General features: G+C 40.5%; 1 protein-coding gene across 3 annotated transcripts in view; it reads left to right on the top strand.

Annotated features, from left to right (window-relative positions):
- Nucleotides 1–15,100, top strand: part of ADAM17 (ADAM metallopeptidase domain 17) — a 59,095-nt gene that overhangs the window by 33,186 nt on the left and 10,809 nt on the right. For all 3 annotated transcript variants that reach the window (XM_059942236.1, XM_059942238.1, XM_059942237.1), the window contains 3 exons: nucleotides 1,546–1,698; nucleotides 6,188–6,387; nucleotides 7,734–7,837. In XM_059942236.1, the coding sequence (XP_059798219.1) occupies nucleotides 1,546–1,698; nucleotides 6,188–6,387; nucleotides 7,734–7,837 (457 nt within the window). The remainder of the gene's footprint in view (nucleotides 1–1,545; nucleotides 1,699–6,187; nucleotides 6,388–7,733; nucleotides 7,838–15,100) is intronic.

Here is a 15,100-nt window from a genome sequence, read left to right on the forward strand (position 1 = left end):
ACAGCTTTATTAGTAATTGCCAAGACTTGGAAGCAGCCAAGATGTCTTTCAGTAGGTGAATGGATAAACAAACTGGTATATCCAGACAATGCAGTACTGTTCAGCACTTTAAAAACAAGAAAAAGAAAAAGAGCTATCAAGCCGTAAAAAGACATGGAGGAACCGTAAATGTATATTACTAAGTAAAAGAAGCCAATCTGTTTGATTCCATCTGTATGAGATTCTGCAAAAGGCAAAACCTTGGAGGCAGGAAAAGGATGAGTGGTTGCCAGTGGTTGCTTCCCCAGGGGGGAGGGATGAATAGGTGCAGCACAGAGGATTTTTTCAGGTGTTGAAACTATTCTGTATCCTTTAATGATGGATTTAAGACATTATGTGTTTGTCAAAACCCATAGAAAGTGCAACACAAAGAGTGAGCCCTAATATAAATTATGGACTTTGGTTGATTTAAAAATAGTGAAATGGGATGAGAGAAGAAAAATATAGTAAGCAGTTTCTGGAAACTTTTTGATTTCCAGAATTGTTTCTCATGGTACTCCTTTACCTTTTTGGTATCGCAGCATCATCAGTGGTTTGATTTCATGACATGTTTTCCTTGGTCTTCCCGAATTTTTCTATTATAAGACACACAGAACAAAAAATAAATCGCTTCGATGTTTTTAAAGTGTCAGTCTGTTAGAGAATCCACTAATGAATTTTTCCAAAGCACAGTTTGGAATCACTTCTCCATATTGCACCTTTGGGATTTGAGTACTTTTTTGCTAAAAATGCAAAGTTTTCTTTACTACCATTTTAATATAAACACTTGGTAATCTTCAACACATTGGTTTCAGAATTGGGACTCTGTCTTAAAAAAAATTCCCACGTCTTGCAAAATGCATACAATTTTTTTCAGATTCTATGGAGTGATTTTTTTTCCCCCTCTTAGGAAAAAAATCAGTAAATAAATCTGTTATTTTTTGCAGTTAAATACGGGAACATTTTTAGCTTTACTGGCTAAATTCATTGTTATGTTCAGATAGAAATCCTCTGGTGATCTCATCGGTTCAGTGCAGCCCTTTAACTGGATTCTGATAGATAAAATCCTCTAGGTCATTAAGATTGTCATTGGACATGAATTCAGTCACTGGGATAAGGAACATTGTTTCGTTGTTCTTCAGTTGTCTTGTTTTTACACCCCCCCCACCCATGTATCTGTTAGTTAGATCTTAACAGGAGTATGATTGGGGTGAGGGGCGGGAGGCTTGGATGATTGACTGTTAGCTATTTGGTTTACTGGTGCCAGGCATTTTTTGAAATGGCCCATGTTTGGTGCCTCAGTAAGAGTGTTCCAGTATATCTTTTAAGTTATATTTTCTTACATTGATTTAAATTCATCCTTATAATACTACTTACAATATTAAATAAAATCCCATGAATTCTGTTTAATTTCTATAATTGATAGAAGAAATCATAGTCCAACATTTAAGACAGCAGGGCCCAACTGGCCAAAGCAGGTGATGTTTAGGTATTAGGAAATAATGTTTTCTCTGCATGATCCTTCAGGAAGCTGACCTCGTTACAACTCATGAATTGGGGCACAATTTTGGAGCAGAACACGATCCAGATGGTCTAGCAGAATGTGCCCCAAATGAGGACCAGGGAGGAAAGTATGTTATGTATCCCATAGCTGTGAGTGGCGATCATGAGAACAATAAGGTATGTATCTTTTGGAGCTTTTTTTATGTGGTTAGGAAAGAAAGAGGCTATGTTTAATTATAATGAGAGCTCAGGAAAGCTTTCCATTCTAGGGATGGAACTACAGATTACAAAGTACCTTGAAACTTGTTTGTGTGTGTTAAGAGTGAAACATGGTCCATCTAAATCTGCTCATCTGGAATGTTTGTTGTCAAAGAAGATCATGTGTTGGTTTGGGCTGTGTGGAAAATTAATTACTTAATATAATGGCTTGCACTGGAGGAGTCCTAGTTTGCAGGATCTGGTGGGCTCAGGCTTTCAATTAAAAATTTCCTTTCATTTCATTTACAAGTTTGTCATTCATGTTAACCCTACACTGCTTCACCATATGCACGTTTTAATAAACCTTTGCAACAAAATACATAATTTGCCAGATGTAAGCATCCTGTGGGTAGGGCCCTTGCCTTTCTGGTTACCGGCTCTGTCTCCAGGGCCTGTTCAGGGTAGCTGGTACATAATAAATACTTGTCAGGTAAATAGAGGAACGATTTTTGAGGGTGTCTGGTGGAGTACACAATACTCATTGACTTGGGACATGGTAAACAGCTTCAGAGACTTTCCTAAGAGTGGCTATGACTAACTCGTAGAGCCTGAACTGAAAGTGTTCATAGATGTCTGTCTGGTCCTTCTTCCTTTTACTTGAAGTTGAGCAGCGCGAGGCATCATGAGGAAAATATTGTGGTTTTGTGCTGAATTAAAGTGGGCTGGGGGATGGGCTAACCATCTGCATCTAATCAGGAAGGAAGGTCAAGTTATTTGTCCTGACTCCCCTTTTAAAGCCTGATCCAGGAGCTAGAGGAAAGGATTACTTTTGTGTTTCCCTGGCCCTGACCCTGCCTTTTAAAATTCTGGTCTCGTGTTTTTTTTGTCATGTTTTTTGTTTGTCGCATCTTGTTTTCTTTGGCTGTTAGGTGTAAAGTCCGTTCCTCTCTTTCTTTGCTTGTTATGCTTTATTTTTCCTCCACTGAACAACTTGTGCCTCAGGAACTACCTGTTTTGCCTGTTCTTCCATTGTATCACATACCCTACTGAGTTTTTCTCCTTTTTTCAGAGGTTGTCTCTCTTTTTCTAATGATGTACACTATAGTTCAGCACTGTTCGCTGGAAGGTTCTGTGATGGGGGAAACACCATCTGCTGTACCCAGTGCAGTAGTCACTAGCCCCGTGTGGCCAGTAAGCACTTGAAATGTGGCTGCAGAGACCAAGGAACTGAATTTTAAATTCTGTTTTATTTAAATTCAGTAGTGGTTGCCTGGGGCTGGAGGTGGGAGTGGGCATTACCTGTAAAAGGATCTGAGGGACCTTACTGAGGTGATAAAATGTTCTAAAACTGATTTATGATGATGGTTTCATCGCTTGGTAAAATTACTAGAAATCACTGAATTGTACAATTGAAACTGGTAAATTTTGTGATATGTAAAATATGCCTTAATAAAGCAGCAAAAAACCCAAACAACAACAACAAAAAACAGTGTGGGAACCGAGGGAAGGTGGTGAGGCTATAGGTGAGTCACGAAGCCATGAGTTGATAATCGCTGAAGCTGGTGAGGGGCCATGTGAGCATCATGAATCCATTCTGTCCACTTTATAGATGCTTGAACGTTTCTGTAATAAAAAGTGTGAAATATGTGGTAAGGAAAAAGAAATTTAAATAATCACATATGGCTAGTGGCTGCCGTATTAGACAGTGCAGCTCTAGTTGTTAGTCACTGCTTCTTGGTCGTGAGGATGGCATCAGTACTTTGGGGTAAAATGTTTTACTTTGCAGACTGTGCAAGTGAGCATGCGCGGTGCTGACTCTTCCTGTTACAAGCCCTCCCTAAGTGAGACCCCCCGTGGGCTCTTGGACCGCCCGTGTAAGAGCTCGCTAATGAGAATGGAGGCCGGGCAGAGCCATGTATTTCTGGAGCTGCTAGTCTGTCAGCGAAGCACACTTTATCCGTTTATTTATTTTGTCCCAAGTGTATTTTCTTTAATAGTTTGGTTTACCCAAGTAGCAGTCTCCTTGTAAAGAGATACTGGGCATCTTCTGGTCCACATTTTAATTCCTTCATTAAAATTAATTCCTTAAAATGTTTTTAACTAGGTAAAAAAGGCTCCAGGACAAAAATAAGGTGGTTCCTCGACCTAGAAAGACAGGACCTGGCACCTTACACCAGGCAAGCCAGACGGCATTAGGGATCGTAACCTCTTAGCGTTTATTGGTGGGAGGAGAAGGGGGTGTGGTAAGGATACAGAGAGAGGGCTCAGAGGTCTTCGGGGAGTGTGGAGGCAACAAAAGCGAGAGTGAAGTGGTCAATTTTCCCTCAGCTGTGTCTGGGGGGTCCAGCTGCTTGGGGGTGTGACTCTGATAAATTAGCAAAGAGATCTTCTTATTGGTTCAGTGTGAATTTGAATTCATAAGGACCTGGCCTCCCATAATGAACTGGTAGAATTGAGCTCATGAGTCTGCAGTGCTGGTGAATAAACGCAGCAAAATACTAACTGCCTCAGGCCTAGACTGAAATAACCAGGCCCCTTAAATGTCTTTACTGTAAAGATACATTGGAAGATTCTTTAAAAAAAATCCAGTTAGTGTTTCTGTTTAGGGAGATGGGGTCTTCAGTGTCTTTTGGAGAGTAATCCTTTTGTATCTGATTCAGTGGTCACAGTCACCTTTGGAGGGTTGAAAAGGAAAATCAATTCAGCTTTTTCTTCCTGTGTAGGGAATACCCAGTTCTTCCCTATTGTGTGTTTCTTCCTGTGTGTCTACTTTACTATTCATAGAGCCCACTTCACTTCTGACACTTCTGGTCCCCAGACGTGGAAGTTTTTCTTTACACCAAGCTGTTTCCTGCAACGCCAGCTGGGGTTAACTCAGTTCTGACACTCTCTTCCTGGAGATAGCATCAGATCCCAAAGGTTAAGGGCTCAGTCCCATAAGAGTGCCCTGATTCTGCACTCCCCCCCCTCACACCCCCAGATGCCACTCACAAGCCCAGGTCATCGCCTGTGCTTCTAACCAACTGGCTATAGATTGGGGGTTCCAATGACCCCCTCCTTGGGTTCAGTTAATTTCCTAGAGCGGCTTGTAGAACTCAGGGAAACACGTTTGCCAGTTTATGATAAAAGGCTGTGATCGAGGATACAGATGAGCATCCAGATGGAAGAGATGCATAAGGCGAGGTGTGTGGGAAGGGGCGTGGAGCGTCCCTGCCTCTGAGTGCACCCGTCTCCCAGCACCCCCATGTGTCCACCAACCCCTAAGCTCTCCGAACCCTATACTTTTGGGATTTTATGGAGGCTTCATCACATAGGCACGATCGGCCCTTAGCTCCGTTTTAAGCCCTTGTCCCTCCGAAAGAGAATGGAAGGCGGGGCTGAAAATTCCAAGCTTCTCATGGTGGCTTGGTCATTTTGGTGACCAGCCCCCACCCAGCAGCCACCAAGGAGCCCACTCCAGGTCGGCTCATTACAACAAAAGACACTCCCATTTTGACCCAGGAAATTACAGGGGCTTCAGGAGCTCTGCGCCAGGAACTGGGGCCAGAGACCAGTGTATATTTTATACTGTTTCATGAGGGTCCTGTGCTCTCCGCTCCTCAGGGGTCTCATGGCCTTTGTCTGGGCTGAAAGTGAAGCCATTTTAGCCATTTGCAAACTGTGGCGGCCCTACCTCTAGAAGTACCCACGCTGAGTTTTACCCAAGTCTTGTTCTGCTTTTCTTGATAATTTCAGATGGTTTGGAAAATGGACTCCATTTTAGAGCTCCAGGTAAAAATGCCCAAATGTAGAAGGTCATTTTCATGTTTCTGTACACCAAGTGGGCAAGCTAGGGTTCAGGCTTCCTTTGAGATGCTGGTCAACTGTAGAAACTCAAAGAAACTTAAGATCTTGGGGACTCATGAAAATGTTTAGGTAATAATTTGGAATTTAATCTTTTAATAGACTATATGTAATAATATGCCTCTTACTAAGCTCAACTATTTAAACACTTTAAACATGGATCATTGATGTAAATATTCAGGGAAAGATGAAGAGGTAAACCAGAGCAGACCCTGTTTTGCAGGCCTGGATCGTTACATCTAGGAAGACGGCCGCCTGTGCCCCGTTCTCAGTGTCCCTGCAGCGGGGCCTGTGCCTGAGCCTGGGGTGGCTTAGAGTCTGGTGACTCTCTGCTCGTGCCGGACTGGCTGGGGTGTTTGGTCTCAGCATTCGTGTAGCTTACTTTCCTGTGAAGAATTTTCGGCTCTTAACCACATTCACGTCACCTTTTTAGCATCTTGCAGAGGGCCATGACTCAATTCCATACAAATGACATTTAGAGGTGACAGTGAACCTGACATACCTTCAAGGTAGTTCTGATTGTAGCTTTTGTGTTAAAGTTTGTCCCTGGAAAAGGAGCACAAGCACCACCTGGGAATGAATTTTTATGTTATTTTGGGTCCTATGTGGCCTCTTTTCTCTTAAGATGTTTTCAAACTGCAGTAAACAGTCCATCTATAAGACCATTGAAAGTAAGGCCCAGGAGTGTTTCCAAGAACGCAGCAACAAAGTGTGCGGGAACTCCAGGGTGGACGAGGGGGAGGAGTGTGACCCCGGCATCATGTACCTGAACAACGACACCTGCTGCAACAGTGACTGCACGCTGAGGCCGGGCGTCCAGTGCAGGTGAGGAGCGTGGCGCGGGGTGGAGTTGGGCGCCTGACAAGGGTCTTCACAACAGCGGGCTGAAAGCGCGGGGCTCTAGAATCATCAGAGGGTCTGGCAAGTGTGTGTTTACCCCTTCTGCCCTTTACAGCGAGAAAAATGTTTTCTGGAAAGCAACGTGACATTGTATCACAAATCCCCCATCTTGCATCCTCTCTGCTGTAGCAATGCCATAGTACAAAGAATCTTTTCTAAGGAAACAGAGATGTACAAAGATGATTTAGCAGAGATGTTCATGGCTACATTCTTTTATAATAACAAAATATGGGAAACAATCAAAATGACAGTCCTGGGACATAAATTAATTATTGTGTATCTATACTGTAAATAGTGTTGAAGAATACTGTTTAATCCCAGAAACTGTGGAGGAAGCAGGTTACAAGTTAGAAGGTACTTATGTTTCCATTTTTAACGTCCGGTGCCTGGCTTAGAAGTAGAGGGGAGAATGAGTGACTGGATGGATGGATGACCAAAGTAGGACACATACATGCATACATAAGCAGATATGTAGATAAGCTGAGATTATAGTTATATGATAATCAATAATGTGGAACTTACTTTCTAATATTTATAGGCCATTTTTATCTCTCCTTTTGTAACTTTTCTTTCCATGTCTTTTGTTCATTTTTCCTATGGAGATGATCATATTGTTTTATTTTATGTGCTCTTTATATATTAAGAATTTTTGCTTATAGACATGCTTTCTATTTTGAAATGTGCCCTGTGGGATAAAGTACTGCTTTCATTTAAAAAAAAAAAAAAAAAAAAAAAGAAGTAGAGGGGAAAACTTTTAATTTATGGTAACAGATTTAACGGTATACAGTGCATATTAACATTGTAAATACTGATAGGGCTGATTAGTTTCTTGACCACTGTTGCCTTGTGGGCTTGTGTATTTTGTTTTGTTTTGTTTTTTTAATTTTTGGCTGCGCCATGCGGCATGCAGGATCTTAGTTCCCTGACCAGGGATCGAACCCATGCCCCCTGTGTTGGGAGTGTGGAGTCTTAACCACTGGACCACCAGGGAAGTCCTTTTTTTTGTTTTTTAATTACTGTATTAAGTTAATGAAAACCAAGGGCACCAAGATGTTTTAAAGATGGGTCACTTTGGGCCACTGTGCTGCCTGAGTCTGCATCAGGAAGGGTAGATGGACCATGTGCAGGTGGTACTAGCACCTGGGACTCTGTGCAGGAGTGGGTGACCCAGCCAGGAGACCCTGCCCTGCCATTTCAGGGCCCTGTGGCATGACCATAGTCTGTGCTATGGGGCTGTCCTTTGACTTGGACTGTCTGCTCTTCCTCTCTAGTGATAGGAACAGTCCTTGCTGTAAAAACTGTCAGTTCGAGACGGCCCAGAAGAAGTGCCAAGAGGCTATTAATGCTACTTGCAAAGGCGTGTCTTACTGCACAGGTATGTCCTCCCGTTGGTTCTCTTGGAATAATTTGCTCAAATGGGTATGTGTGTGTTGGAAGGCAAGATTGTGTTTCATTCAGATGAATATAGCCCTTTTTTTTTTGCCTCATGTGCAGAGTTGAGTTGATCTCAGCACACTTGTCATTGGTCAGACGTGCAAGGCCCGTGATTATTTCTCTTTGTTGTTTATTCCCTTTTATTCACTTCCATTCTCCTTCCCCTCATAGGCATCTGCTTTAACTTGTTTAATATTTGCCTAGATAGGTGTATATCCTTGAAAGATAGTGTGTTTATTTTCTGTATATGTGTGTTTTTAACGTGCCAAAATGATACTATACCTTAGATCATTTTTTTAAAAACTCAATACCATGTTTTTACAACTCTGTTTTTTATTGCCCTGTATTTCTGTCTGTGTATCTATATCTTTGTATCTAGTTCATTGTTTTGGGCACTTGCTGAGTGTTTAGTCTTGTGATTTACTGTATTTTACTTATCTGTTCACCAAGCAGTAGCTGCTTGGATTGCCTTTATCTCTTCATACTGCAGATAGGATTACACCGAACACTCTTACACATCTACTTTGGGAGCTCTGAGAGCTTGCTGGGTGCATACGGAGGAGTGGAATTGCTTAGTTGTGGAGGGAGGCACTCCAGCGTTCTCTAGAGCACAGCAGTAACGGGTTTGTCAGTGCCACCGTCAGTGGTCCAGGTTCCTGTATTCTGATGTCCTTGCTGACACACTGTATTATCTAGCTGTCTTATTTTTTTTGCTGGTCTGATGAATATAAAGTGATTTCTTCTTATTTACATTTTTCTTGAACATTCTTTATATTTGTTAGCTATTTAGATTTCTCCTTTTGTGAATAACTAGTTCATTTATTTGGTCTATAAAAATTGCATTTCATTTTTGCTATTATTGATTTGGAGGAGTTCTTTTATGATAATCCATTTGGTTTAAACATTGCATATACCTTCCTCCTATCTGTTGTCCTTTTTGGAACTGAAATCTTTCACTTGAATCAAATCTGTCATTTTGTTTGTGTATTTATTTTTTTGAGTTGTGGATAGTTATAAAGATATTTTCCACAACTGCTTCTGTAGCTTCATAATTTTACCTTTTACATTTAGGACTTTATCTGGAGCTAATTTTGAGATTGTATGGATTATCAATATTACCTGTAGTTCTGTTAGTTGTTCCTTTAAAAAATCTCCAAGCTATATTATTAGGTACATGATTGGACATATTCTCTACATCTTCTTTTTTTTTTTTTAATCAGTCATCAATTTTATACACATCACTTTATACATGTCAATCCCAATTGCCCAATTCAGCACACCACCATCCCCACCCCACCGCAGTTTTCCCCCCTTGGTGTCCATACGTTTGTTCTCTACATCTGTGTCTCAACTTCTGCCCTGCTACCCAGTTCATCTGTACCATTTTTCTAGGTTCCACATACATGCGTTAATATACGACATTTGTTTTTCTCTTTCTGACTTACTTCACTCTGTATGACAGTCTCTAGATCCATCCACGTCTCAACAAATGACTCAATTTCGTTCCTTTTTATGGCTGAGTAATATTCCATTGTATATATGTACCACAACTTCTTTATCCATTCGTCTGTTGATGGGCATTTAGGTTGCTTCCATGACCTGGCTATTGTAAATAGTGCTGCAATGAACATCCGGGTGCACGTGTCTTTTTGAATTACGGTTTTCTCTGGGTATATGCCCAGTAGTGGGATTGCTGGGTCATATGGTAATTCTATTTTTAGTTTTTTAAGGAACCTCCATATTGTTCTCCATAGTGGCTGTATCAATTTACATTCCCACCAACAGTGCAAGAGGGTTCCCTTTTCTCCACACCCTCTCCAGCATTTGTTGTTCGTAGATTTTCTGATGATGCCCATTCTAACTGGTGTGAGGTGATACCTCATTGTAGTTTTGATTTGCACTTCTCTAATAATTAGTGATGTTGAGCATCTTTTCATGTGCTTCGTGGCCGTCTGTATGTCTTCTTTGGAGAAATGTCTATTTAGGTCTTCTGCCCATTTTTGGATTGGGGTGTTTGTTTCTTTAATATTGAGCTGAATGAGCTGTTTATATATTTTGGAGATTAATCCTTTGTCCATTGATTCGTTTGCAAATATTTTCTCCCCTTCTGAGGGTTGCCTTTTCGTCTTGTTTATGGTTTCCTTTGCTGTGCAAAAGCTTTGAAGTTTCATTAGGTCCCATTTGTTTATTTTTGTTTTTATTTCCATCACTCTAGGAGGTGGATCAAAAAAGATCTTGCTGGGATTTATGTCAAAGAGTGTTCTTCCTATGTTTTCCTCTAAGAGTTTTATAGTGTCCAGTCTTACATTTAGGTCTCTAATCCATTTTGAGTTTATTTTTGTGTGTATGGTGTTAGGGAGTCTTCTAATTTCATTCTTTTACATGTAGCTGTCCAGTTTTCCCAGCATCACTTATTGAAGAGACTGTCTTTTCTCCACTGTATATCTTTGCCTCCTTTGTCATAGATTAGTTGACCATAGGTGCGTGGGTTTATCTCTGGGCTTTCTATCTTGTTCCATTGATCTATGTTTCTGTTTTTGTGCCAGTACCATATTGTCTTGATTACTGTAGCTTTGTAGTATAGTCTGAAGTCAGGGAGTCTGATTCCGCCAGCTCCGTTTTTTTCCCTCAAGACTGCTTTGGCTATTCGGGGTCTTTTGTGTCTCCATACAAATTTTAAGATGATTTGTTCTAGTTCTGTAAAAAATGCCATTGGTAATTTGATAGGGATTGCATTGAATCTGTAGATTGCTTTGGGTAGTATAGCCATTTTCACAATGTTGATTCTTCCAATCCAAGAACATGGTATATCTCTCCATCTGTTGGTATCATCTTTAATTTCTTTCATCAGTGTCTTATAGTTTTCTGCATGCAGGTCTTTTGTCTCCCTAGGTAGGTTTATTCCTAGGTATTTTATTCTTTTTGTTGCAGTGGTAAATGGGAGTGTTTCCATAATTTCTCTTTCGTATTTTTCATCATTAGTGTATAGGAATGCAAGAGATTTCTGTGCATTAATTTTGTACCCTGCAACTTTACCAAATTCATTAATTAGCTCTAGCAGTTTTCTGGTGGCAGTTTTAGGATTCTCTATGTATAGTATCATGTCATCTGCAAACAGTGACAGTTTTACTTCTTCTTTTCCAATTTGTATTCCTTTTATTTCTTTTTCTTCTCTGATTGCCATGGCTAGGACTTCCAGAACTATGTTGAATAATAGTGGTGAGAGTGGACATCCTTGTCTCGTTCCTGATCTTAGAGGAAATGCTTTCAGTTTTTCACCATTGAGAATGATGTTTGCTGTGGGTTTGTCATATATGGCCTTTATTATGTTGAGGTAGGTTCCCTCTATGCCCACTTTCTGGAGAGTTTTTATCATAAATGGGTGTTGAATTTTGTCAAAAGCTTTTTCTGCATCTATTGAGATGATCATATGGTTTTTATTCAATTTGTTAATATGGTGTATCACATTGATTGATTTGCATATATTGAAGAATCCTTGCATCCCTGGGATAAATCCCACTTGATCGTGGTGTATGATCCTTTTAATGTGTTGTTGGATTCTGTTTGCTAGTATTTTGTTGAGGATTTTTGCATCTATATTCATCAGTGATATTGGTCTGTAATTTTCTTTTTTTGTAGTATCTTTGTCTGGTTTTGGTATCAGGGTGATGGTGGCCTCATAGAATGAGTTTGGGAGTGTTCCTTCCTCTGCAATTTTTTGGAAGAGTTTGAGAAGGTTAGATGTTAGCTCTTCTCTAAATGTTTGATAGAATTCACCTGTGAAGCCATCTGGTCCTGGACTTTTGTTTGTTGGAAGATTTTTAATCACAGTTTCAATTTCATTACTTGTGATTGGTCTGTTCATATTTTCTGTTTCTTCCTGGTTTAGTGTTGGAAGGTTATACCTTTCTAAGAATTTGTCCATTTCTTCCAGGTTGTCCATTTTATTGGCATAGAGTTGCTTGTAGTAGTCTCTTAGGATGCTTTGTATTTCTGCGGTGTCTGTTGTAACTTCTCCTTTTTCATTTCTGATTTTATTGATTTGAGTCCTCTCCCTCTTTTTCTTTTTTTCTTTTTTTTTTTTTTTTATTTTATTTATTTTTTTTTTCACACACACACACTGTATTTTATTTTTACAAGAGATAAATCGACTGACACCAAGCATTGTACATGGATGACCACAACAAAAGCAACAATGATTGCAATTACCAAACATGAAACACACTCATACTGTGTCATAGCTCCCTCTTTTTCTTGATGAGTCTGGCTAATGGCTTATCAATTTTGTTTATTTTCTCAAAGAACCAGGTTTTAGTTTTATTGATCTTTGCTATTGTTTTCTTTGTTTCTATTTCATTTATTTCTGCTCTGATCTTTATGATTTCTTTCCTTCTGCTAACTTTGGGTTTTGTTTGTTCTTCTTTCTCTAGTTTCTTTAGGTGTAAGGTTAGATTGTTTACTTGAGATTTTTCTTGTTTCTTTAGGTAGGCTTGTATAGCTATAAACTTCCCTCTTAGAACTGCTTTTGCTGCATCCCATAGGTTTTGGGTCGTCGTGTTTTCATTGTCATTTGTCTCTAGGTATTTTTTGATTTCCTCTTTGATTTCTTCAGTGATCTCTTGGTTATTTAGTAACGTATTGTTTAGCCTCCATGTGTTTGTGTTTTTTACATTTTTTTCCCTGTAATTCATTTCTAATCTCATAGCATTGTGGTCAGAAAAGATGCTTGATATGATTTCATTTTTCTTAAATTTACCGAGGCTTGATTTGTGACCCAAGATGTGATCTATCCTGGAGAATGTTCCGTGCGCACTTGGGAAGAAAGTGTAATCTGCTGTTTTTGGATGGAATGTCCTATAAATATCAGTTAAATCTATCTGGTCTATTGTGTCATTTAAAACTTCTGTTTCCTTATTTATTTTCATTTTGGATGATCTGTCTGTTGGTGTAAGTGAGGTGTTAAAGTCCCCCACTATTATTGTGTGACTGTCAATTTCCTCTTTTTTAGCTGTTAGCAGTTGCCTTATGTATTGAGGTGCTCCTATGTTGGGTGCATATATATTTATAATTGTTATATCTTCTTCTTGGATTGATCCCTTGATCATTATGTAGTGTCCTTCCTTGTCTCTTGTAACATTCTTTATTTTAAAGTCTATTTTATCTGATATGAGTATAGCTACTCCAGCTTTCTTTTGATTTCCATTTGCATGGAATATCTTTTTCCATCCCCTCACTTTCAGTCTATATGTGTCCCTAGGTCTAAAGTGGGTCTCTTGTAGACAGCATATATATGGGTCTTGTTTTTGTATCCATTCAGCAAGCCTGTGTCTTTTGGTTGGAGCATTTAATCCATTCACGTTTAAGGTGATTATCGATATGTATGTTCCTATGACCATTTTCTTAATTGTTTTGGGTTTGTTTTTGTAGGTCCTTTTCTTCTCCTGTGTTTCCCACTTAGAGAAGTTCCTTTAGCATTTGTTGTAGAGCTGGTTTGGTGGTGCTGAATTCTCTTAGCTTTTGCTTGTCTGTAAAGCTTTTGATTTCTCCATCAAATCTAAATGAGATCCTTGCCGGGTAGAGTAATCTTGGTTGTAGGTTCTTCCCTTTCATCACTTTAAGTATATCATGCCACTCCCTTCTGGCTTGTAGAGTTTCTGCTGAGAAATCAGCTGTTAACCTTATGGGAGTTCCCTTGTATGTTATTTGTCATTTTTCCCTTGCTGCTTTCAATAATTTTTCTTTGTCTTTAATTTTTGCCACTTTGATTACTATGTGTCTCGGCGTGTTTCTCCTTGGGTTTATCCTGTATGGGACTCTCTGCGCTTCCTGGACTTGGGTGGCTATTTCCTTTCCCGTGTTAGGGAAGTTTTCGACTATAATCTCTTCAAATATTTTCTCTGGTCCTTTCTCTCTCTCTTCTCCTTCTGGGACCCCTATAATGTGAATGTTGTTGCGTTTAATGTTGTCCCAGAGGTCTCTTAGGCTGTCTTCATTTCTTTTCATTCTTTTTTCTTTAGTCTGTTCCACAGCAGTGAATTCCACCATTTTGTCTTCCAGGTCACTTATCCGTTCTTCTGCCTCAGTTATTCTGCTATTGATTCCTTCTAGTGTAGTTTTCATTTCAGTTATTGTATTGGTCATCTCTGTTTGTTTGTTCTTTAATTCTTCTAGGTCTTTGTTAATCATTTCTTGCATCTTCTCAATCTTTGCCTCCATTCTTATTACGAGGTCCTGGATCATCGTCACTATCATTATTCTGAATTCTTCTTCTGGAAGGTTGCCCATCTCCACTTCATTTAGTTGTTTTTCTGGGGTTTTTTCTTGTTCCTTCGTCTGGTATATAGCCCTCTGCCTTTTCATCTTGTCTAACTTTCTGTAAATGTGGTTTTTGGTCCACAGGCTGCAGGATTGTAGTGTTTCTTGCTTTGGCTGTCTGCCCTCTGGTGGTTGAGGCTATCTAAGAGGCTTGATGGGAGGCTCTGGTGGTGGGTAGGGCTGACTGTTGCTGTGGCGGTCAGAGCTCTGTAAACCTTTAATCCACTTGACTGTTGATGGGTGGGGCTGGGTTCTCTCCCTGTTGGTTGATTTGCCTGAGGCAACCCAACACTGGAGCCTACCTGGGCTCTTTGGTGGGGCTAATGGCAGACTCTGGGAGGGCTCATGCCAAGGAGTACTTCCCAGTACCTCCTCTGCCAGTGTCCTTGTCCCCACGGTGAAACAGAGCCAGCCCCCACCTCTGCAGGAGATCCTCCAACACTAGCAGGTAGGTCTGGTTCAGTCCCCCCCAGGGTCACTGCCCCTTCCCCTGGGTCCCGATGCGCACACTATTCCGTGTGCACCCTCCAAGAGTGGGGTCTCTGTTTCCCCCAGTCCTGTCGAAGTCCTGCAATCAATTCCCACTAGGCTTCAAAGTCTGATTCTCTATGAATTCCTCCTCCCGTTGCTGGACCCCCAGGTTGGGAAGCCTGACGTGGGGCTCAGAACCTTCACTCCAGTGGGTGGACTTCTGTGGTATAAGTGTTCGCCAGTCTGTGAGTCACCCACCCAGCAGTTATGGGATTTGATTTTACTCTGATTGCGCCCCTCCTACCGTCTCACTGTGGCTTCTCCTCTGTCCTTGGACGTGGGGTATCCTCCTTGGTGAAGTCCAGTGTCTTCCTGTTGATGATTGTCCAGCAGCCAGTTGTGATTCTGGTGTTCTCGC

Source organism: Balaenoptera ricei, chromosome 13 (assembly GCF_028023285.1).
Source record: "Balaenoptera ricei isolate mBalRic1 chromosome 13, mBalRic1.hap2, whole genome shotgun sequence".
Classification (NCBI taxonomy): Eukaryota; Metazoa; Chordata; class Mammalia; order Artiodactyla; family Balaenopteridae; genus Balaenoptera; species Balaenoptera ricei.